The sequence below is a fragment of the Bubalus kerabau genome, chromosome 3 (assembly GCF_029407905.1).
Source record: "Bubalus kerabau isolate K-KA32 ecotype Philippines breed swamp buffalo chromosome 3, PCC_UOA_SB_1v2, whole genome shotgun sequence".
NCBI classification, from domain to species: Eukaryota; Metazoa; Chordata; class Mammalia; order Artiodactyla; family Bovidae; genus Bubalus; species Bubalus kerabau.
In genome coordinates this window covers 27,256,752-27,281,479 of record NC_073626.1, presented here as the reverse complement: position 1 = coordinate 27,281,479, position 24,728 = coordinate 27,256,752, and the positions used below count along the sequence as shown (strand labels likewise).

Genomic DNA, 24,728 nt, shown 5'->3' with positions numbered 1-24,728 from the left:
CTTCCAGTGAATATTCAGGGTTGATGTCAGGACAGGATACCGTGGATGCACAGGACACCTAACTCAGTCTGGAGAGGAGGGCATTAAGCACAGATGCTTTACGTCTTAAAGAATAAGTAGGCAAAGAGAAGGTAGGTAAAGAAGCAGAAGGTATTCACACATAAATAAGGGGCTTCAGGAGCAAAGATATAAAGTCTAGTGGGCATGAGGAACTATAAAAGTTTTGTTTTGTTGAGGTTCTAGCTGCCAAGTGGGATGCCCAGAATCCAGCCATGGAAGTCTTCACCATATACTACACTTAACCTGATAAATCATCATATCTAGAATCTGATCTTAGTTCTGTCAACATTAACACAATGATCATAATGAAATCATGGCATCCCTCTGCATCTTGGCTTCTTGTGGGAAAAAACTACAGGTGTGCGACCGATATCGGTGTGGTCCCCTCTTTCCCAGCCTCCTTCGCAATTGGGTTGGCTGCAGGATCCATTCTGCCTACAGGATCTGAGTGGAAGTGATTCATGAAATACTCAGGGCTTGGATGTCTAAAGTAGTCAGGTGCCTTTCCTGAATTCTCTTCCCTTTCCCATGGACTTTTCAGGCCACGTGTTGAAGGGACATGAAACAAGATGGAAGGAACCTGTATCACTCAGTCATCACTTGGAGGAGAATGTTTCTGATTAGAAACATCCGTAAAGGAGTTTGCCCAAGGGAGCAATCAACTTTTCTTCTGTTAAGCCACTGAGATTTCATAGTTTATTAATGCATCATAGTCTAGCCTATCTGACTGATACAGTTTCTCCATTTCCTTATCAAGAGCAAGACAGCCACCCCCTAAAGTCTTTTCCAGCTCCATAAATCCAACTTAATCTAGAGAAGGCTCTCCTCCAGTTACCTGGCTTCTTCCTGGTGCTTTGCCTAAATTTCTTGGGATCAGTCCTGCCTATACTCTTCCTTTCCAGGATAATTCTGCATCTTCCCTTGGAGAAAGGAGATGTTGCCAGAGACACCAGGACTGCATAGGCTCTCAGAGTTCACCTCGTACACCTTTCTACTGCCTGACTCATCTCTCCAACACCTGCTATGTGGTGGTCCAGGGCCTGCTTGAAAATCTCTAGTAACTGGAAACTCGTGACCCTGACTATACAAAAGTTCTTCCTCCCTAAACATTCTAAATAAGGAACACACTGCCCATAATTTATAATCCCCGTGGACTGTGCTTAAATACCCCTATTTTATTTTTCAAATATTCCATTCAAATGAATGAGTTGTAATTCCATTTGGGACATCTGAGTCTTTTCCTATCCTCTTTCCTATCATGACAACAGTTCTTTTTTTCTTTATACAAAGAACTATTTATTTGGTGAGGTTGCATGGCCTGTGTGTGACAGTCCAGAAATGATTCTTATATCCATCAACTCCCTTATCCCCATGGGTAAAGAGCTTTCTTTGAAAGAAGCTTGTCCATAATGTCAAGGACAAGATCTGATAAGCAACGGTTGTCTTGCAGTTCACATCCTTGGAAATTTCAAGTTTCTCTGTGTGTCCTGGGGTTTCTCTGAAACCACAAACATCCTTTAAAAGTCAATACACCTAAACAAGAAAAGAGAAGGGAAACATCTTCATCTAGATGGAAAATTTTAACATGAAAGTTTTTGCAGTGAGGGACTCAGCATTCTTTGATGCAATGTGTTTAGTGGATAATGCTAAACAGTCCTTGAGTAATGTCAAGCATAATCCATGAAAAAATAATAAACTGGACTGCATCAAAATTAAACTTTTGCTCTGTATGGAAAAACTCTATCAGAAGTATGAAAAGACAAATTCCACATGGGAGAAAACATTTGCAAACCACAAATGTGACAAAGGACTAGTATCTAGAATATATAGAGAACTCTCAAACTCAAAAGTAAAAAAATAAGTCATTCAACTAGAAAATGGGCAAAGACATGAATAGACATTTCACCAAATGGTGGCAAATAAGCACATGAAGTTCAATTCAGTTTAGTCAGTCAGTTGTGTCTGACTCTTTGAGACCCCATGGACTGTAGCATGTCAGGCTTCCCTGTCCATCACCAACTCCTGGAGTTTACTCAAACTCATATCCATTGAGTCAGTGATGGCATCCAACCATCTCATCCTCTGTCGTCCCCTTCTCCTCCTGCCTTCAATTTTTCCCAGCATCGGGGTCTTTTCCAGTGAGTCAGCTCTCTGCATCAGGTGGCCAAAGTATTGGAGTTTTAGCTTCAACATCAGTCCTTTCAATGAATATTCAGGACTGATTTCCTTTAGGATGGGCTGGTTGGATCTCCTTGCAGTCCAGGGGACTCTCAAGAGTCTTCTCCAACACCACAGTTTAAAGGCATCAATTCTTCAGTGCTCAGCTTTCTTTATAGTCCAACTCTCACATCCATACATGACTACTGGAAAAACCATAGCCTTGACTAGATGGACCTTTGTTGGCAAAGTAATGTCTCTGCATTTTAATATGCTGTCTAGGTTGCTCATAACTTTTCTTCCAAGGAGAAAGCATCTTTTAATTTCATGGCTGTAGTCACCATCTTCAGTGATTTTGGAGCCCCCCAAATAAAGTCTGCCACTGTTTCCACTGTTTCTCCATTTATTTGGAAACCCCTGGAGTAACGGGCAAATTTGGCCTTGGAGTACAGAATGAAGCATGGCAAAGGCTAATAGAGTTTTGCCAAGAGAACGCACTGGTCATAGCAAACACCCTCTTCTAACAACACAAGAGAAGACTCTACACATGGACATCACCAGATGGTCAACACTGAAATCAGACTGATTATATTCTTTGCAGCCAAAGATGGAGAAGCTCTATACAGTCAGCAAAAACAAGATTGGGAGCTGACTGTGGCTCAGATCATGAACTCCTTATTGCCAAATTCAGGCTTAAATCAAAGAAAGTAGGGAAAACCACTAGACCATTCAGGTATGACCTAAATCAAATCCCTAATGATTATACAGTGGAAGTGAGAAATAGATTTAAGGGACTGGATCTGATAGACAGAGTGCCTGATGACCTATGGATGGAGGTTCGTGACATTGTACAGGAGACAGGGAGCACGATCATCCCCAAGAAAAAGAAATGCAAAAAAGCAAAATGGCTGTCTGAGGAGGCCTTACAAATAGCTGTGAAAAGAAGAGAAGCAAAAAGTAAAGGAGAAAAGGAAAGCACATGAAAGGCAAAATAAAAGGTGTTTACTTAGTCTTTAGGAAAAGGCAAATTATAACCACAATGTGCTATCAATACACTAAAATAGAAGAGACTGACAACACCAAATGCTGGTGAGGATGCAGAGAAACTGAATCACTCACACATTGCTCTGTGTGATTTTTTGCATTTTTACAAATGCAAAAACGGTACAGCCCCTCTGGAAAACAGTTCAGCATTTTCTTTAAAAACTAAACATGCACTAACCATACAACTCAACAATTCCACTGCTGGACATTTATCCAGAATAATGACAATGTATGTTTACACAAAAAATGCCCATCAATGTTCATAGGAGTTTATTCCTAATAATCAAAATCTGGTAACACTCCAGATGGTAAAACAAATTGTGGTACAAACTAAATATTGACACGTGCAACAGCCTGGATGACTCTCCAGAGAATTATGCTGCATGAAAAAAGCTAGTTTCCAAAGATTACACATTGCATGATTACACTTATATTGTTAAGATGACTAATTATTGAAATGGAAAATAGATTAGTGGTTGCCAAGAGGTTAAGGATGGGGTTGGACAATCAGGCATGAGTGAAACTGCAGCTTGCCCTCCATCTCCTATTGCTGATGACCCTTCAGCTCTACCATCTCCCACCTCCCCTTCTTCCTCCAGTCAGTAACTCTTCTTGCCTGTTCACTTGATACCAGTCCCTGTGTGCCAGCCATTATAATGTACTCCTGTACTTTTCAAGGTGCTGTACTTTGAGATTAAAATGGTTTTACTTTAAAAAGCAAAAAAAAAAAAAAAAAAAAAGGATGGGGTTGGAGTGGGCAGGGAGGTAGATGTGGTTATAAAAGCCCAACAAGAGGGAAGGATCCTGGTGATGATGGAAATGTTCCAGACCTTGCATGTATCAATGTCAATAATGTGGCTGTGATATTGTATTACCATTTTGGAAGGTGTTACCATGCAGGGGGTTACTGGGTAAACAGTATACGGAATCTCTTTGTATTATTTCTTACAATCATCTGTAAACCTATATATAAAAAGATTAACAAAACCACTCCCCATGTCTGGGTTGCAGTCCATACCTGGTAAATTACAATACTGCGAGACGGGAGCCAGGCATCAGTAGTTTTTAAAGATGACCAGGTGATTCCAGTGGGCGGCAAATTTGGGGACCACTGAATTGAACATTTCAGAAGCCTCTAAAGAGAGAATCTAAGAAGAATGAGAAAAAACAAATAAACAGTTTTCCTAAAGTTCTGTTAGAGGCATCTTTGCAAAAGAGAATGGCAGAAGCATCCTATTACATTTTGGGCACAGCTCCAGACAATTTGAGGGAGAAGCCCTGACTGTTTGTTATTCATCTCACAGGCTCCTAGCATTGAGTTTTCCCTAACTGAAAACTCCAGCCTCCACGCCAGCATTATGAACCACTTTACTAATTGTATTAACTGACAAAGAAAATTTCATAAATAGTTCAGTTTCTTCCTATCCAGCTTTATCCCAATGATCTTTATTAAATCCAGCCTGAGAAGTGAGTTATATAAACGCTGATAGAAGTTCCAGGGCCTCCCCAGGTATTACAGGTGTGTGGTTGTTTTAAAATTAACTACCCATCCACACCTGGTTGGAATTTCAGAAACTAATATTCACTTCCCTTTTTTCCATGACATTTGTTAGAGATACCACTTAAACTTGCTCTAATAATTGGTATGAAGTATAAGATGAAAGGAGAGAAAGAGGCTGAAACTTTCTTTAAGTTTGGACCCAATTTCACCTTGACAGGCAGTCCTACTACACTGATGAGTGGATTTTCAGAATGTTTCTCCATTGCATGTTTCCAAATGTTATCATGCCCTCTTTTTTGACCTAAGTCTTCTCTTGGGACTTTTTCTTTTAAATTAAAAACACTGTTTAAAAGGCATGATCAGAGCAACATTAAAGTAATGAGAAAAGGCAGCCTTATCGGATAAGATAGTCTGCTTTTCCTCAAAGATGCCATTTTTATTGCATTAAGGGTTGCTTGCTCAAAGATATCTGAAGAAACACAAATTAACTCTGTACATCAAGTCCTCTTTCTCACATCTGTTTGATTTTTACACTACTAGTACAGAATTGGCTCCATGGAGACCCACAGAATAGGAAAAATGAGCTATCTTTAATATTTGGTTTTTTTATTCCAAGAAATCTTTAGGGAAAGATGAAGTTAGAGATGTTGGTGAATGAATGTAAATCCATTTTACCATTCTTTTACTGCTAAGCAGGATAGAAGAGTCAGGAGTCATCTCCTCTGAAACAGAGGCGCCTGTGGATTTAAGCATACACAGATGCAAAGCATTCAACTCAGTTAAGAACAACCAATGGAAACAAAGCAATGCACAAGGTTACCTCTCACCCCATCATGGAAATTTCCCTTCAGCAACACCTGGAGGCTGCACAGTCAAGACCATTTAAATAAAAGACTCAGAGGCAGGAAACCAGTGCTCAGCCCAGCTCTTTATGAACACAGCTTGTTGCTGCACCAATTTACTCTGCTTCTATTCACTATTCTCTAGTCCTACCCTCCTTTGGCTCTTACCAGGCATGGAGCCCTTCCCATCCAGCCCCCCTGCAAGGGCCTTTGCTCAGGCCATTCCTGCTGCCTGCAGAGAAGACCCCCCTGACTCCTTGCTGCTGGCTCCTTCTCAGACTTCAGGTTTCAATTATAATATCCCTTCCCACTCCCCTCCTTCCAGAGTCAGTCTCTAACTCTGAGTCCTATTCTCAGACTCCTATTCTAGGGCTTGACATCTGTTTGGGGGCATCCCACAGGTCTGCAAGCCTTGTAGTTGTCCAGCCAGGAGACCAAAGAAACAGCCTGGAGACAGCGACAGAGACTCCCCGTTTATTGGACGGGGATATCCTACAAAGGGTCCTGGAGCGACAACTCAACACAACCAGTGAACAGGACACGGCAACAGCCTTTGCTATTCGGGGCAGGAGGCTACCATTTACAGGTAGAATTGACGTCAGTTGCCAGGGACTAATTAAGCCCTATAATTAAGAGGACTGAGTATTTATGTGAGTGAAGCAGAGGCTGGTGGAGCAGGGGATGTGCGCAGAGCAAGAGAACAGCCATCTTGAATGGCCTGACCATATAACATCTAACATAATTATTTGTGAAATTAATAAATGCTTTCTCTGAAAAATTAATAAATGCTTCCTCCAGCTAGAAGAATAGATACCCTAACATTCCTTAGGACAATTTTAGTGACTAATAAAAACTGACAACATTTTTCTTTTGGCCTCACTGTGTAGCATGTAGGATCTTAGTTTGCAGACCAGAAATCGAACCCCTGCCCCTTGCCTTGGGAACACAGAGTCTCAACCACTGAATCTCCAGGAAAGTCCTGACTACATTTTAAATTAAACATGCACACCCATATGATATCTAAATACAGAGACTACAGTGATCAGCTCAAGCCATTCAGGATCTTTTTAAAAGACCACTTTCTAAAGATGATATGTAGGCTACCCATTTAAGGATTCAGTCATCTGTGAGCCAGACCTGACCACTCTTGTTTCACAGCTGTTTTTCCTCCTCCACTCACTTCCATGCATCTATTCTCTGTCCCATTCACCCATTAGAGACATCTCTACTGCCTTATGTGTCATAAGGACCATTGAAAGTAGATTTTAAAGTCTTGGAGAGCAAGGACCACTCTTTTAATAATAATAGCAAACACTATTGAGTATTTCCTCTGTACCAGTCAAAATGTTATGTGCTTTCCTGTATTAGTAAAATATGCAGTGGAGCCATGATTGGAGCCCACGCACAACGACTGCAGAGCCGGTATACACACTCTTCTTTAACCTGGATCTGACACTTCTCAACTGTCAGCATGAGCTCTGGCAAGTTGCCTCAGTTTCCTCTTCTGTAAAATGGGGATGACTCAGTATCAATCTCAGACGGTTACTGAGAGGATTAAATGCTTAGAAGGTGGCCGGCCCACTAGACTCATTAAATGTTAGTTGTTATCATTATTGTTTATAGTTACGTCAAATATTCCAGGAAACCTCTCAGTCCTCGTTTTAGCACGGAAAGTTCCCTGTTCTCGGCAAAAGTTCAAAATGAGTCCAGAAGACAGGCGTAGGTAAACGAGTCAGAGGTACCTTGCTCATTCTCCACCGCCTGCCTCTTTCAGAGCCCACCTTAAAGTTTCCCCTTATATCCTGGAACTGACCCTTCCCCTCGCCACAATATTTCAGGAACCTGTACTCCTTAGTCTACAGGTCGTAGTGCAGAAAGCATTACTTTTTTTGTACATTCTTTTACGCAGACCACCGACCTAAGAGCAAATTATTTGGTGTCAGATCGTTCGTTAGTCTATCACGGTTTAAAAAGTCCCGGCTATCTGAACGAAACGAGACCATCTAGTGCCCCCTGCCGTCTTTCGTAGGTAAGGCACCCAAACAAGAAACGCTCGACTCATAGACCGTGAACTTGCGCTTATCAAGTTCTAAATAGAAATCGGTATAAATATCCTAAAATTGAAGTTAAGATTCCCGTTTTATCTTTTCTAAAATTCAACGCCCTGAAATTCATCTGTTTACTTTGCCTATTCAAAAAAAAAAAAAAAAAAAGACTCTAGCTTAATTGTACTTTTCTCATTTACCTTTGCTTTCCTTAAATTCGACTGTAGCTGTTTTGACTTGGGGATTTATTTGTACTGGTTTTTGTCTTACTCTTGGCTCGCTTTCACTTCCGTGAAGCCTGAGGCTAACGCCCGGTTGAGGCGTCGGCTGGCGGAGGTGACCTCCGCCGGCTTCACCGGCCTCGGGAACCTCCGACGCGCCCCGAGAACCCTCTGACGCGTGTCGACCACTCAGCTTTCTCAGACGCCGAACTTCCCCGGATTTATAGAGCGCGGCGTTGGAGCCAATGGGACGCCGGCGCACGACTGAGAGTCGGATGAGCTTAACCAATGAGCATGCGAGTTAGGCGATATGGGCCCGCCCACCTCGGGCTTATAAGCGGTCTGCTGGTTGCTCACGACCAAAGGAGATGGTCCCGAGTATGGTCTAGGCTGTGACCGGTGCCCACGAGCGGGCTACTCGGCGTCCTCGCCGGGGAGGGTACAGCTGGATTTGCTATGGGGGTCAGAAGCAGGTCAAGGCGAGCAGCCGGTGGAGACGATGCGCCCAGCCGAGAACAGGCACGGGGCCGCCAGAGAACTTTCCAAGAGCGAGCAGGGCGCGGGTAGGGGCTGGGAAACTCGAGAGTCCCTGGATGGCCTTGGGCATCGTCCCCAAGCCGCCTGGCCTAGAGGGTAGGAGGCCGGGAGTCAAGTGTGCATTCGGACTGGGGCTGAGCCAAGTCCTGCCGTGCCCAGCCAAGACCTGCATGCCCCGGCACGTTCTCCCCTCCAGCTGGGAACGGACTCACCGTGTGACCGTGTGACCGCAGTCTCTGCCCCAGGAAGGCCACGCTTCCTGACAGCGACATCTGAGCACAGAGGAAGACAGGGACAGACGGTAGCACTTTGATAAGAGGGTGTCTTACAGTTGTGACCGCCGGCCCGGCCAGGTTGCCCTTTCTTTCCCCTTCCAGCTTGGAGGGGCCGCGGTCTTGAGTTTTGTTAGGGCCTCTGTGGAGTTGAGATCTCAGTAAGGAGGTGGTGTAGCTTTGTTAACTGTCTTTCCAAAATGAAATCTTTCGTCTTCAGGGTGAGTGAGAATGGACTTTTGCTGCGGATTGTGGCTTTATTTGTAATCCTTCCAGTGAAAACTTTGGGAGATCCAGCCCTTCCTTAGCTCGTGGGTTTCTAGTAAGACGTTCAAAGCTGATGACTTCCTTGTAAGACTTCTTGTGGCCATGTGTCTCACCCGACCTTTTCAGAAAATTGTTCGTTGGTTACATAAGCTGGGACACCCAGCCTGTGTATTAACTGTCATGTTTTGTATCAGGAGAGTCCTAGTTTTAACTTTTTTTTTTTTTTTAATAACACTGAGTATCGTGACCATGTTTTCTAAGAGGTCAGATAACGAAAATGAGAACGATTATACTACCAACGCAAGCATGACCCCGTCACCAAAAAAAGGCTAAACAATCGTGTTATGTTAACTTCCCTGGTGGCTTAGAAGGTAAAGCGTCTGCCTACAATGCAGAAGCTGCTGGTGCTAAGTCGCTTCAGTCGTGTCCAACTCTGTGACCCCATAGATGGCAGCCCACCAGGCTCCCCCATCCCTGGGATTCTCCAGGCAAGAACACTGGAGTGGGTTGCCATTTCCTTCTCCAATGCATGAAAGTGAAAAGTGAAAGTGAAGTCGCTCAGTTGTGTCCAACTCTTAGGGAACCCATGGACTGCAGCCCACCAGGCTCCTCCATTCATGGGATTTTCCAGGCAAGAGTACTGGAGCGGGGTGTCAGTCAGGAAGATCTTCTGGAGAAGGAATTGGCAACCCACTCCAGTATTCTTGCCTGGAAAATCCCATGGATGGAGAAGCCTGGTAGGCTACAGTCCATGGGGTAGTCAGACACAACTGAGCAACTTCACTTCACTCTTCTGTTAATAGCAAATGGAAGGACATGTACAGTTGGATCAAAAGGGGTGGGTTGTGGTAAATAATCCACACAGAGCATCCTGTACAGTGTGTGGGAAAGACTTTGGGATTGGGCATAGTGGAGAAGGGGATGTGAAAGCACATTTGGAGGTTGAATCTGGCAAGTTCAGAATGAGAGAGGTGAGAGCTTCCAAACAAGCCAAAAGTGTTGTCTTTTTGGGAAATGAAATCAGCCTCCAGTCAAAAGTATCAACAGCAGCTGCTGAATTAGGGTGGGTGTCCCACATGAACAGACATGCCTTGTCCTTTGGGTGCCTTGATTATTTTATGAAACAGAGTACAGTCACATTTCCTGATTCAGAGGCAGTGACCAAAATATCCTGTGGTTATATGATGAATTTACAGATGTCAGCAGCTGGGCTGTCACTACAAGCCTGTGGAAACAGTGGGTGGAGTTTTTGAAGAAATGGAAATGAATTCCTACAAATCTAAAAACTTGTCATTGCTAATAAGTAAAATTCCAAGTATTCCATGTTCAAACATTTGTGTTGAGTGGATATTTAGCTTAATATCATCACATTGGACTGAGCCTCAGTGTCACGTGAGCATGCAGGTCAGAGTGAATCTGACTTTTGACCGTGTTTATCCAGTTTTACCACTGCATCAAGGAGAAGGATGTCCTGAAGGCTGCAAGCAACTCAGAAAAGTATTATTGGAGAAGATGACAGAAAGAATGAAAATATTCCACTGTATCAGGACAGAAAGAAATATGTCATCTTTTAAATATGGGAAATACCTGTTTAATCTTATTCATGTTTTCCTTTTAAAGTTTTACTTTATGTATCTTATTTATATATTTGTATTTAAAATAGCCACAATGTGTCTACTTTAGAGATAAATGGTACTTATGTATTGAGATGCTTGTTCAAAATTTGTTTTACTGATGATCAGAGAGAGGCCTAAATGATAACTAACCACGTGGGATCTGGAAGAAGAAAAGAATCAAGGACCTGACACAGGCTTTGTCATTTGTTTAAAAATCAACAAGTCCCTTATGATGTTGGTTTCTATCAATCAGTCTCCCAAAGCCAGGATGCCCCTGGAAGAAAGGATACAAACTGAGTTTCTGCACATTTGAAAATGAGGACCAGGCTCAGGATCACAGAGCACTTACTGATGTGCAAACATCCTTGGAGGTCCTGCATGAGCAGCCCATCTGCAAGGCAGTCGGGCTCTCAGCCTTGCCCTTCTTCCCTTCTCGTTCACCAGATACAACTTAGGAAACCCCGCATTACTGGGGACTGGGAGTTCTGCAAATCCAAAGGGGCCTGAGGACAGAAATCAGGAATTGGAGAACCTGGATGGGAAAAATAAATTTCTGTGTTCACCAACCTCTAACTGAAATTTAACATTTGTTTCCATTAGGAAAATAGGAAGCAAACCAAGAAGTACTGGTACCTGTGACTGTGTCATCTCCAGGAATCACAGATATTCACATGCTACAGATACCTCAAAGTATTATATGCACCACTACTTGGAAGTTACGGTAATTATTATACCTACTCCTAGATCCCGTGATTTAATAATGAAGCACATCTTTAGCATAGATTTAAATGTTTACTACTTTAATAACTTTCCTTCTTTGGATAACTTTATTTCAATAAAACTGGCGTCCCTGGCAATCCTTGGATTGTATTTTATCTTGTACGTTTCTCCAGGAGTAGTGGCACATTGGAAGTTAAGTCTCTGCTGTGGATAATGAGCAGACAGCTTTACAAAAAAGGTAGAGGTGAATAGATTTTGCTGCACCCTCACCTTGGGCTCTAACCTTCCCATTAGATGGAGTAGGTGGCAGTTGGTGGCATGTAAGCTGAGAGGACAGTGGCCCCTTTGCCTAAGAACTTTCCTGTTCCCACATGTTGTTCATGTTGCTCTTTTTTTTAGATGAAAATACCTTGAGTAGGAATATCCTACTTTCAGCCTCTAAGACCTCAGTGACAGGGCTGGAAGGGATCTCAGCATCATAATACCAGGCTCTGGGGTTCAGGGGTAACTTATTTACTTGAGGAGGGGGATCATATTAGTTAAAGACATTGAGGCATCCCAAGATAATTTTTGGTTTTATTCTGGATAAAGAAAGTGTCCTGGGAGTCTTGGGAGAGAGAAAAAGGGAAGAAAGCAAGAAGGAAAAGAGAGACACACACACGTGGGCGTGCACACGCATGGGAGAACACACACACAAGGGTGCCAGCATGCACTGGGCTAAGGATGGCATAGAAGGGGATGAGGAGAGCTGGAAGAACTCAGCACCAAACTCCAGGACACCACTTTCTCCATCCACATTCCAGCGCCTGACATCAACTCTCCTATGAATCTCCCAGAACCCTGTTAACTCCCCCGGCCCACCTTAGACTTCTCAGAAGTTAGATACAGTCACACTGCTTCCTTGAAGCACTTTTAAACACAAGGAGTAGATTCAGCAAATTTCACAAGGTTTAATTTATATTCTTAGTTTTTTTTTTTTTTTACATTTTAAGAAATTCTATTATGCTTGATGAACCCTAGATGACTCTTTCCTGGTGGCTTAGATGGTAAAGAATCTGCCTGCAATGCAGGTGACCTGGGTTCGATCCCTGGGTTGGGAAGATCCCCTGGAGACAGGAATGGCGACCCACTCCAGTATTCTGGCCTGGGAAATTCCATGGACAGAGGCGCCTGGCGGGCTACAGTCCATGGGGTCGAAAAGAGTCGGAGATGACAGAGTGACAGCCTAGATGACAGCCTTCTTCAAATCTGAAAAGCTATTATATAAGGAAGAGGGTTGGAGTTACTGGCAGTGGCCTGGAAGGCAAAACTGGAGTGAGATGAGAAGTTGTAGCCTGGAGGCAGGATTCACAAGTTTATCCCTGGGAATGGTTGTTCTCGGATTAGACATGATTTAGTGCCTTTCAGTTCTGGCACTCTGTACCTGGTCCCTTCAGGTACTTAAGCCCGGCAAATCCTGGGTTTTACCAGGATGCTGGTCTCCGCACCACATCTAGATAACGTCGTAGATGGTACGATGTAATGAAGGGTTGTCGGGCTTTGAAACCAAACTCGGACTCTAACCTTTGCACCCCGCTTAGGAGTTGAGTCTGTGGAAAACTCCTTCGCCTCTCCGAACCTTAGCTCCCTCCGCTGAAAATAGGGTCAATCTGCTGGAGAGTACGTAAAAGGCCTGCTGGAGAGGCCCCACAAACGCCCCTTAAATGCAGGAATTTCTATACTGGTTAAAAATCTTTTGCCATCTGGAATCCCCGTTACCCAGGTCCACGCCCAGTCTCGCTCCGTCCGGCAGGGGGCAGCAGGCTCCAGTCCCAGGATCAGGGCCAGGACCGAAAGCCGGGCCTCCGGACCGAGTGGCCGGGTCCCGAGCGAGTGACCAGGTGTGGCCGCCGCCTGAGATGCTACAGCGCCGGCACTGCAGGTGGTACAGCCAAGTAACAATCTCCGCTGCACTGGGAGGCCACCGGCCGGATACCGGCCGGGTAGGACACCGGCCGGGTAGAACCGAGCTGCGGAGGAAGGGATGCTGAGCATGCGCGTGCGGAGGCGGGGCCGGTGCTTCCTGGAACCAGCAGCCCCGCCCAGTGCTGGGAGGGGAGCTCTCAGAGAGGGAAGGCTCTGACGGCGAGGTTAGCTTCTCGGTTCCAGGTACGAAGTTTTCCCTTAGCTGTCTCCCAAATTTTTTCTTTTCAGCCGCGGGGAGAGCTTAAGGCTGCAGGTGAGCTGTACATCTGGCTGTACCTCGAGATCTTTGTGCCCGTAATTTTCATGCAAAGGTGCAGAAATAGGCAGATAACGATGCCGAGAAACTTGGGAAGATTTTCCAGGGGGTGGAGTCTCCTCTTCCGGGGATCGCTTCTCTCCTTTTTCTGGGAAGTCCCCGAATTTCTTCCTTCCAAGGTCCTGAATCTCCTACCTGTCCTCCCTCCTCCTTTCCCGAAGCTAGGGAGAGATGGAGAAAGGGGTGAGGCCCTTGGATCATCTTAGAAATGCTTGGTAAGGTTTCAAACCTTCCCAGCACCACCCAGACTTCACTCGAAAATGTCTTTCAAGCCCCAAGGAGTTCAAAGGTAGGTAATTATTGATACTCAGCATATGGAAATGCTTTTTATATAATAGCTTAGGGAGATCTCTTAGTGGGTTCTCCAAATTTTGGAGGGCTAGGGACAAGGCAGGGCCCTGTCACCTGGTTTTGTGCGCTGAGCAGTAAATCATTTTGCTGCATTGCACCCAAGATGCTTTCTGGCCTTTCCAAGGGGTGGGCATTGCATTTGCGATGGGAGCACGTGATGCGTCGCGCACACCATCTTCATTCCGGTCCCCGCCTTGTTAACGCAGCCTCTGGCTTTCCTGTGTGATTCTGAGCAAATCAAACCGTCCTGCAACGGAAAAGGAGCGATAGGGAGAATTGCCTTTTGTTTGGATTTTCGCTGTAAACCCTTACAAGAGTTGAGAATAGATTTCTTTTGGCTCCTTAGAACAACACTCGGCTCCCTAAGGATATGAAGGGCTTTTTCCTGGCAATAGAGCTATACCGAGAGTAGGTCGGTTTCAGAGTATCTTAAGGCAGAAGTTATTCCTGAGTTTAGTCCTCAAGGACCTTGACTGGTGCAGAGGAGAGAGCTCAACGGAAGTGACTGTACATCAGAGCCCCAAGAGAGGATCAGAGAAAAAACTGGGGAGCTTTGAGGAGGGAAAGGAACCAGCCTTCCACAGCAGGTGATTGACTTAAGGAAAAAACTAGCTTCTTAAGTTACCACCTGATGATGAGTGATCTCTCTCATAACTTCACCTCTGTATGTAAGGATGTTTCCTGACTGTATGTTGGTCATCTTAAACTGAATATGTTGTTTCCCTGTCTCAGGAAACAGCATCCCCACTAGTGGTCCAAGCCAGAGACTTATCCCTTCCCTACTCCCCGCCAACCCCACTCCCCCACTCCGGACTTGTTGAGTCAACCCCCTGACATGTCCACCTCACTCCACTCTCATTTCTCCAGGCCAGACCACCATCATCTCTTGCTTGGCTTATTGCATCAGTCTCCCAGCCCATCTTTACCATACTCCCTTGACAGGGCTTCCAGGAGTAGTCCGGCCCTTACTCACCAGCGCCTGCTCTTTTCACACCCCTTGCACTTCTCTCCGTTTTAAAACCATGCCATGCTGTCTCATGCCACTAGGCTTTTGTAGGTGTCTCTCTTCTGCCTAGGACATACTCTTCCTCGCCAGACTCTTCCCTTGCTTTACTCCTGCCGGCCTCAAGGTCCAAGCTGCGTCCCTGCTTCCTCACAGAATGAAGCTTAGGCTGCCAGCCTGGGAGGGTGAAGCTCCTGGTTATAGGGCCTGTGCCTCTCCTCCGGGGGCTCCCTCAGGCAGCTGTGGCCTTCCTGGTGCTGCGCTGGAAGTCCTGGAAGACCAGGGCTGTGTCCATCAGTGGGGCTTTCCATCTCTTCCTGCTGCCTGCACATAGAAGACACCCAAGAGATAGTCGTTGATGTAATTGAGTATACATGCAAGTTATATCAGTAATATTATGGCTTGAGTCTATGAACGCCTGCATCATAAATCACCCTGCCTCAGTTGACTTCTCATTGTGCTGAAGTAGTATTGCCCTTGTTCACATCAAGCTTAAAAATGGGTGTAAGAGTGAAAGGGAGGAATCATCATTTGAGCAGCTAATATTTGTTGGGTGTTCAGTGTGTGCCAGGCATGGGTTCTGAGCGCCTTACAGTGTTAACTCATTTCATCACCACAGCAACTCTGTGAGGTAGGTATTTTTATTATCCCTGCTTTACAGATGGAGAAACTGAGATACAGAGAGATTAAGGAACGTGCCTAACATTACACGTTGGTGAAGCCAAGCATACACCGTGGAATGTGATGGGCTCCTTGAGAAAGACAGGAAGTAGGACTGGACGTGAGGTGCTCACAGGGCTGAGGGTGATAGGTCTCCAGGTGGAAGACAGTGCAGTGTGGGCTAAGCCACGAGGCCAAGAAGTGCTTAACCCAGAAGTGAAAACTTTCAGGAACTTCAGCTTCACTTGTACGTTCACTCTTTTGGCAGCTAACTTTGTTTTGGGAAGTACTACTGATTAGGAATGAAACTTCTCTGAGTCTGCTATCTTGGTTCTGCTGTGTGACCTCAGGGCTGCTACTTGCCTTTTCTGTGCTTTAGTTGCCTCATCTGCAAAGTGGATAATGATAGTACTTACCTCCTAGGGTCGTGGTGATAATTAAATGAGTTGATACATATAAGGCCTTACAGTGGTGTCTGGCACATGGTAACTGCTCAGGAACGACATCCTTATTATGATTTATCCATGGTTTTGGAACACACGTCCTTCCTTCTTCTATATTCAGCCCCACTGGACCACTTCTTGGGCATCAACAACCATCCTGTTTTAATTCTTCATCCCACAGACATTGAGAATTTTCCATCATTGCCTCCTTTTCAGCGCCATCACCTCCTGTGCCTTGGGCTCCCAACCCCAGACCCTTCCTCACAGTAAGTGCTAACTTACCCTCCTTTTCCATTCTTCTGGGCCAGTTTGTTACCAGTTGCTGCAGAGAATTAAAGACCAGGTTAACCTAAATGGCAAACAGTGAGAAAATTGTGAAAATACAAAAAATTCTCATATACCATTCCTCATGTATACAAAGATAATTGTTTTTCCCAGGGAGAAAAATAGAGATGTAAAAAGATGTGCAGTCACCGCCAGAATCTTAGAATAATAATTAAAAAAAAAAAACTCTAGAGCTTATCTCGTCTATTCCCCTCACTTTGGGGGAGTTGGCCTTTTAGAGATGGGGCATGGTCCAGGGTCCAGCAGCCACTAGTGACCAGAGGCCATGTGTCCAACCTGTAGCCAGCACTCTTTCTCCTACGTCTTGGAGAATTCCAGGCAGGATTTCCATGGAGTTTCTTCGAACTTTTCACCCATGGGTGTTTCAGCTGCTTCTGTGAGGCCTGCAGGATCTCACGGTCACGCAGTTAACTTCCTGCCAGGGTTGCATTGCATTGCATCCTTCAGTGGTTTCCCATGGACCAAGCGTGGGTGTCTCTGCCACCACAGGAGACCTGTCTCACAACAAAGCAAAGAGCACGTTGAAAGGGAATCAGTCAACAAGCACACGTCCTTGTTACCCCTTTCCTGTTCTTAGGTGTGAAGAGGAGCGGGTACAAAAAAGAAAGAATTACAAGATAGAGTTAAGGTCAGGGATGTTAGAAGAGCAGACGCTCCAGACCAGGTGGACCGTGCAGGTGGGAGTGGTTAAGGGGGTTAGGGGTGTGCCTGGGAAGGGGCGTGGTTAAGGAGGCTAGGGGGTGTGGTTAGAAGGGGCGTGGTTAAGGGGGTTAGGGGTGTGGCTGAGAAGGAGTGGTTAAGGGGGTGTGGCTGAGAAGGGGCGTGGTTAAGGTGGTTAGGGGGTGCGGCTGAGGAGGGGCGTGGTTAAGGAAGTTAGGGTGTGGTTTGAGATGGGCGTGGTTAAGGAGGTTAGGGGTGTGGCTGAGAAGGAAAGTAGGTTCAGAGGGAGATGGTGCGTAGAGAATGTTGGTCGGGGAGAAGGGGGCAAGTTCCAGGCACCGGAGTGCAAAGTGAACATGGCAGGGTCACTGCCCCGCTAGGAGACCAGGCTAACCAGAGCAGAAGTCCTGCTGGGGAGTGGGAAAGGCGTCCCCAACTGAGAGGACAGCAAGTCTTGGCAGACAGGAAAGGAAAATCAGCCTCAGGTGTCTCCCTCAGTGATCTTGAGAGTGATGAGGGTGAGGGGGACGGCGGCTGAGTGTTGGGAGAGGGGGAAGATCTAGCTGCCCTTTTCTTAGTGAACTAGAGAAATTAATTTATTTAATTCTGTGGAATGCACATCATTTTTATATACATTTGCTCCCCCAGACTCTTTTTATCTTGTAAAATATTTCCCTTCCCCCTTGCTTTAGACTTGAACCTTGCCAATGGACCTGATTGGTTTTGGTTATGCAGCCCTGGTGACGTTCGGAAGCATTTTGGGATATAAGCGGAGAGGTGAGGCCAAACCAGATTTTTCATCAAAAGGACCTGGTGGGAATTTGTGCTGGGATCATCTGAGGAGTCTATAAATATAAATAGGACATGAAGTCCTCAGGTGGCTGAGGACCAGCATGTGGTGGGAGGATTCGGGGAAGGAGGGGGGTTCCCTGCGGCTGGGTGAACAGAGCCTGCCATTCCAGAGCCTGGGCGTCTGAGTCTCCCTTCATCTGTTAATATCAGTTGCATAATTGACTTGAACTCCTCAGGGCTACTCACTTATTATCAGATGAGTTTGTTTTTTTGTTACATACTCATAGTGTCAAAAGGGCTTCCCTCGTGGCTCAGGCTGGTAAAGAATCCGCCTGCAACGTGGGAGACCTAGGTTCGATCCCTGGGTTGGGAAGATAACCCTGGAGAAGGGAACAGCTACCCACTCCACTTTTCTGGCCTAGAGAATTCCATGGACTGTATAGTCCATGGGGTCGCAAAAGTGTCAAAAAACAGAATTATGTTGATATTGTGTGTTGCAACAGAAAATTTGTTCAATACTTAGATATAATATCTGAAGTGGTCTCTTCATCTCTGTCCCAAGATGGAGAAAACACCCAGTTGATAAAAGACTTTCATGGAGAAAAAATGAAAGGCCAAGTTTTCTATTTTAGTTTGTTTAAGGTAAATGCACTTATATAGTCACAGTGTCCCAAATTTCTCTTTCTTATTTTTTTAAGAAATTCATAAAATGAAGTTATATTTTGAAGACTGTTTTATTAGTGACATTGGAGGACTTGAATTTCAGGTCTATATGGTTTTGAAAGTTACTTCTTTTAGTGATTTTTTGCTGCTGCTGCCGCTAAGTCGCTTCAGTCGTGTCTGACTCTGTGCGACCCCATAGATGGCAGCCCACCAGACTCCCCCGTCCCTGGGATTCTCCAGGCAAGAATACTGGAGTGGGGTGCCATTTCCATCTCCAATGCATGAAAGTGAAAAGTGAAAGTGAAGTCGCTCAGTTGTGCCCGACTCCTAGCGACCCCATGGACTGCAGCCCACCAGGCCCCTCTCTCCATGGGATTTTCCAGGCAAGGGTACTGAAGTGGGTTGCTATTGACTTCTCCGAGTGATTTTTTTGAGGTGTAGGTAAAAAAGAGAGCTTGTGTGTGTGTGTGTGTGTGTGTGTGTGTGTTGGGGTTGCTGGAGGGTGTGGCAGGAGAGTGTTACTTTAGTTATAAGACATCTTCTTCCACTTGTTGCCTGAAGAATTAAGCTAGAACCTAGTGCATGTGGCTTCGGTTTCTGGATGGGTGTGTGTGTGTGTATGTGCATTGCTGTAATGGTTCTTAACCCTGCTGCAATCTGAATTTTCTGTAGATGTTTTAAAAAACAGAGATGACTTGTAACTGAATCACTTTGCTGTACATCAGTAACTAATACAGCACTGTAAATCAATTATATTTCAATAAAAACAAATGATACATTTAAATCCCTCTCCCCCCAAAAAACCCCAGAGGTGCCTTGACCCTAGAGATTCCAATCTGATAGATTCTAAATAGAGTGAGTGCCTTGAAGTGGGGACTATATGTCTTAGTCACATATCACTGGTGTGTACCCTCTTGCTCCCTACCCGGGGCAGAGGAAGTCCTCTCTGTCTGTCCCAGTGCCCGGGGCAGCACTGGGCGGGTACTGGGTGGGGAAGGGGATGGGTTGGCAGCTGGTTAGCTGAATCAGAGACCGGGTTTTTCCTGTTACTCATTGTGGTCCTGATCCACCCCTGAGTCGTGATGTGTTGAGGCTGGAAGCTTTGTTAATTATTCAGGACAGAACCACTGCTTGGTTTGCATAGGACCCCATCTACCTCCATGAGTTGAAAACATCATTTATCTTATTTTTATCATCACAACCTGAGAGTGAAATAATAGAGGCAAAGAGAATAGGGGGAATAAAAGAGGGGCATAAAGAAGTTAGATAATTGTCTAAGATCATGCAGTTGCCATTGGAAGCGCTACTCCAAGGCAGGCTTTATCTCCACACCCATCCCTCTCATTGCTGTGTACTTGGGGTTCTGCATGAAACAGTCATTTCTTAGAAACTGTCCATGGATAGCTGATACATGATTTGGTCTTGTCCAGTTACAGTGCCCAAGAAGAAACACATTTTTTCCACGTGTTGCATATATCACACATTAAGTGATAAAGGCATGTCTTCATTTGCAGATTTTCTATCTGAACCCTTACTTTTTTTTCCCCCTGCAGGTGGTGTTCTGTCTCTGATTGCTGGTCTTTTTGTTGGATTTTTGGCTGGCTATGGAGCTTACCGTGTCTCCAATGACAAGCGAGATGTAAAGCTGTCACTGTGTAAGGCGTTTTTTCCCTGGTTATGCAGAATCAAAGCTTGGGGGTAGCTTTTTAATACCCAGCCCAGGTGTCCTAGAAAATACTGGTGAGTTGGCAGGTAGCAAAATGCTTGTATGGAGATGGAACGCTATTCTTGTTCCTCTCTACACAGACCCGATCAAAAGTAATGATGTTGCTGCCAGGCCTCAGAAGAATATTTCTGTAAAGTTTGTTACTAGGAAGAGAAAATAAAATTAGAAAAAATGAGGAGTTATGTCTGAATTTTCTGCTAACCCTCCTAAATGCACATTAGCATAGTTTTTATTACTGTGAAAATGTCTAAAAAGAGACAGTCTTGGATTGTTTTATTGAATTTACAAACTGCTTTTAGATTCCACTTTGCCTTAAGATTGAACCTAGAAAAGCAAGGCTGGGGCTTCCCTGACTGTCCAGTGGTTAAGACTTTGCCTTCTAAGGCAGGGGGTGTAGGTCTGAACTTCTGGTCATGGCACTAGATCCCACGTGCTGCAACTAAGACCTAGCACAGCCAAATAAATAAATATTTTAAAAAATGATACACATATATTGGGCATTTTATTCATATGCACTTAAACAGTAAATGTATCTTATTGCCAGTCATGTTGATTTGTGTATCAGCAAGTGATTTTGCCTTTAAAGTTGTTCTTAAATTGTGATATCAATGGCCTAGTCTCTTACATAATCTCTTATCATAGTGGTTCAGCTCCTAAAAGGCTGGTGTGGTGCTTCTGAATTTGTATTATTATTAGACTGTTGTTATATATTTCGTCTCCAAGCATTCATTTTTTTGAAAATGGAATGCTACAAAATAAAGTCAGCCTTTTCCTACTATTATTTTATTAATCAGGTCTTACTTTAAAGATTCACTTTAGAAACTGATTCTTTCCCTTCCATTTATTGGAAGCCTCCTGTGAGTCTAGGCATACTGCCTAGTATTCCTGAGGAAACTTGGAAAAGATACAGTCCTGGCCTTCCCAGGAGTGTTCTATAAATAGACATTTAAGTTAGAAAAACACTTTTTCTTTTCAAGATATTTCAGTAATGGATTTTAACATGCTTGTTTACTCAGAAACCTTTTTGATTAGCTAATTTATAAAGTATTTTGACAGAACACTTTATCTTTTCAAGAACATAGCAACTCAGTACCAACACATAATCATTGTTATATTAGAAAGCTGAAATCAAATCCATCTGTTTCACAAGCAAGCACTGATAACATGTTTGAGGCCCTGGTTCATGCACTGGTCTGTTTTTTAGTTACAGCTTTCTTCCTGGCCACCATAATGGGGGTGAGATTTAAGAGGTCCAAGAAAATCATGCCAGCTGGACTGGTTGCAGGTTTAAGGTAAGAAAAACCTATTTTGATCTATTCTTTCCTCTGCTGTCATTTTGAAGTGCTGAATTTTGAGCAAAAGTCAGTTTTAACTTGAAAGGTCAAAGTAATTTTTATTACAGTCAGCATGACTATAAAACCTTCAAACATCATCCATTCTGGAGAAGGCAATGGCAACCCACTCCAGTACTCTTGCCTGGAAAATCCCATGGGCAGAGGAGCCTGGTAGGCTGCAATCCATGGGGTCGCAAAGAGTTGGACATGACTGAGCTACTTCACTTTCACTTTTCACTTTCATTCATTGGAGAAGGAAATGGCAACCCACTCCAGTGTTCTTGCCTGGAGAATCCCAGCGACAGGGGAGCCTGGTGTGGGGTCGCACAGAGTCAGACACGACTGAAGCGACTTAGCAACAGCAGCAGCAGCATCCATTCAATCAATTGCTGACATTTATGTGCCTGGGAATGTTTTTATCAAATACACTTAGTGTTGCTATAGTATCTGATCACATGTACACAATTACCTTTTTTCAGAATAAAGAATTAAAATCAGCCTCATTTTTTCTCAGGATTTACCTGTCTGAGACAGTAAGTGTATTCATTTAAATCTGGTATCTCTCTTAGAGAGTTCGACAGTGACAGTCTCACAGTTATTTTGAGTTTTTAAGGGAGAAAACTTAATATTTTTAAAAAAGATAAACAGGGAGCTTCACATTTCTCTTAATCTCAGTAATTCTTTCCATGAGATTAAGCACATTCCCAAGTAAAAATTTGTGCATAACATTTTAAATTCTTCTTGGAAGCTGCCTTTATATGTTGAAAGCTATCAATGTGTTCATTTTCTCTGATGTAGGTTTTCACTTTTGGCAATTTATGCTAAAAAAATAATGAGATATATCTAAAGACTGATGTCTATTGCAACTCTGTGTCTAGTTGAAGATATGATGAACTGAAAAATTAGAAGCAGCTTGAAAATTCACCAGTAAGGAAATGGTTCAATAATTGTTTTGTCCACTTAGTGGAATATTGAGCAAGCATTGCATCTCATATTTTCAAAAACCATTTAGTGATGTTTGAAAATATTAATGACAAAATAGGAGATGAAAACAGAATAAACAACCAAATATAGTGTGATCTCAATTTTTTGAAAGTCTGTGTATAGAAAAACAAGATAGAAAGGAAATACTTCAAATACTTCATGTTAGTAATCTCTAGGTGGTAACAGAATGAGAAATTTTCTGCTTTCTACTTTTCAATAGAATTTTCTAGCGTGGCTAGATATAATGTTTATGATTTGGGAATGAAAGTGTGATTATACAGGCCTGATTTCTAATGAGGGTCCTGTTCTAATGATGATACTTAGTGGTGGAAAGTCAAAGTAGGGTTTACAGGTTAAAAACTCAAGACTCCAAGCTTGGAAAGTAGCTGAGATTGTAATAATAACACAAAATTGCCCCTTGATGAGTTTTTCAAGCTCCTTGCCTTTACTATCTATTGAAAATTTTGTTTCCTAACATTTCTCTTATGAAAGTTCAGCCCAGATTCTCAGAACATTAAATTCTGATTTTTCTCCTTCACTTAGTGAACATTTTTTAAGTGGCCAGTTCAGTCACATCTGGAAAGTTCAAGTACAGGGATCCTGAGAGCATCTCTGGTCCAGGGAGTAGCAGCAGAGCCGCACCCTGGAAGCCAGGGTCTAGTACCACACAGGTTAGGTGGGCATGTGAGCCTTCTCTCACCTCCTGAGTCACCTCCCCTTGCCTGTCTTGTTTTAATCCAGCCTCTTGATGATCCTGAGACTTGTCTTACTGCTGCTTTGAGAAGCCAGAGAAAGTGAAAACTAAATCTGAGTCGTTCTGCTCTAACGGCCAGAAGCCTACTGTTTGTACTGAAAAGATAAATTTCAGTATGGAATGTTCAATGTGGTCTTATTTTATGTTGGAAACTGCCCAAGAAACACTGTCGCCTCTAATATGGACACTAGTTTGAGGGATTTTTCTTTTTTTTTTTTTAATAAATAGTTTAACCGTTTTCTAATTGTTAGATTTTTATTTCATTAAAGATATTTTAATGAAATTGTGATGTACATCATAAATTGTGATGTACTCTTTGATTTTCTATGTCATGTTTTATAGATGGTGGTTCCAAATACTCATGTCTGGAGTAAGTTTAAACTATAAACTATAACTTATCAGATGATGGAATGCCCAAAGCAGGCTTCATAGAATGCTCTTGTATCTATTTGTCATTTGTGTTATATTCGATTTTTTTTCCCATTTTAATTGTATTTCTGCCAGTGTTTTTTTTTTTTCTTTAATAAACTTCATCCCCAGCACACTCTGTACAAATATTATGTATTCAGTATTCAAATAAAAGACCTGTTTTAAGCCTGTTTCTCTCATTTTAAAGTCTTCTCTATATCCTTATCATCTTTGATAGTATTTTTCCCAAGGATTCTATTTTACTCCCTTTATAATAACAGAAAATACATGAAAGTTTAAATGTTTACAATTTGGAATAATAAAAAATATTAAGAAAATATACTGATACATGGCTCCCTGATTGTCATTCCTTAATATTTTATGTTAAATAGTGTTAAACCACTGAGGACATCAGATCACCCTCATTCTATACTGTGAAGATCAACTACAATTAATTAACTACCATTCTCAAAACCAACAGCAAGAAACATCTCTATTTCTGGGGAATCCTGCCATTTTCAGAAGACAAGACAGATGCAAAGATGAAAAAAAAAAATCTGTCTTCCCCTTATTCACTTACAAAATATTTTCAATATTATTGCATAAATTATAGGAACTCATTGTAGACAAATGAGAAAATATGGACAAGCTAAAAACATTTGTCCTCCTTACCGGCCTTTTTTCTCAGATTGAGCAGGTGTTTAATAGATGTGCATTTTTCCTTGTGGCTATGTATTAATGAGTAGAAACACGGCATTCACAAGGTAGAAATTGGGCACTTAATTACGTTTAAAAAGAATCCTGTGTGAGAGTGGCTTGTGTGTGAGGGCGTCTCTTCTTTTTTCCCCTCTAATCTTTGTTTTCACAAAATAAGTTCTCTTTCACACTACTATATATAAAATAGGTAACCAACAAATACCTACTGTATAGCACAGGGAACTATATTCAGTATTTTGTAATAATCTGTGATGGAAAATAATCTAAAAAAAGATGATAACTGAATAACTTTGCTGTATACCTGAAACTAACACAGCATTGTAAA

The 24,728-nt window shown here is 43.3% G+C and overlaps 1 protein-coding gene and 3 long non-coding RNA genes across 13 annotated transcripts; 3 read left to right on the top strand and 1 right to left on the bottom strand.

The window, feature by feature from the left end:
* The first annotated feature begins 5,582 nt into the window (after positions 1-5,582).
* On the top strand, positions 5,583-6,604 carry LOC129645810 (uncharacterized). Its single transcript, XR_008711505.1, has 2 exons — positions 5,583-5,889; positions 6,006-6,604. It is a non-coding gene; the product is annotated as an uncharacterized LOC129645810 (long non-coding RNA).
* A 1,609-nt stretch (positions 6,605-8,213) lies between these two features.
* LOC129645807 (uncharacterized) lies at positions 8,214-12,234 on the top strand. The gene is made up of 3 exons (XR_008711502.1): positions 8,214-8,708; positions 11,163-11,283; positions 11,456-12,234. It is a non-coding gene; the product is annotated as an uncharacterized LOC129645807 (long non-coding RNA).
* A 1,083-nt stretch (positions 12,235-13,317) lies between these two features.
* TMEM14A (transmembrane protein 14A) lies at positions 13,318-23,872 on the top strand. 10 transcript variants are annotated; one of them, XM_055571223.1, is made up of 7 exons: positions 13,325-13,430; positions 16,202-16,286; positions 16,943-17,042; positions 17,718-17,802; positions 20,034-20,135; positions 21,411-21,498; positions 23,266-23,872. In XM_055571223.1, the coding sequence occupies exons 4-7, from the start codon at positions 17,733-17,735 to the stop codon at positions 23,303-23,305; spliced, it is 300 nt and encodes a 99-aa protein (XP_055427198.1). In that variant the 5' UTR covers positions 13,325-13,430; positions 16,202-16,286; positions 16,943-17,042; positions 17,718-17,732; the 3' UTR covers positions 23,306-23,872. The 10 variants fall into 10 exon arrangements, with proteins under 10 accessions (XP_055427201.1, XP_055427198.1, XP_055427197.1 ...); XM_055571227.1 differs by lacking the exon at positions 13,325-13,430 and adding an exon at positions 13,722-13,852; XM_055571226.1 differs by lacking the exon at positions 16,943-17,042 and having other exon boundaries at positions 13,318-13,430; positions 16,237-16,286.
* On the bottom strand, positions 13,846-17,018 carry LOC129645808 (uncharacterized). The gene is made up of 4 exons (XR_008711503.1): positions 16,562-17,018; positions 16,303-16,342; positions 14,888-15,241; positions 13,846-14,161 (listed from the first exon to the last, which is right to left on the bottom strand). It is a non-coding gene; the product is annotated as an uncharacterized LOC129645808 (long non-coding RNA).
* Positions 23,873-24,728: the final 856 nt, after the last annotated feature.

Excerpts from the sequence above, each read along its gene's own strand:
- TMEM14A (XM_055571226.1), top strand. The coding sequence starts at position 17,733 with ATGGACCTGATTGGTTTTGGTTATGCAGCCCTGGTGACGTTCGGAAGC. Across the intron at positions 17,803-20,033 it reads TTTGGGATATAAGCGGAGAG|GTGGTGTTCTGTCTCTGATT; the intron begins GTGAGGCCAAAC and ends TTCCCCCTGCAG. Across the intron at positions 21,499-23,265 it reads GGACTGGTTGCAGGTTTAAG|CCTCTTGATGATCCTGAGAC; the intron begins GTAAGAAAAACC and ends GTTTTAATCCAG.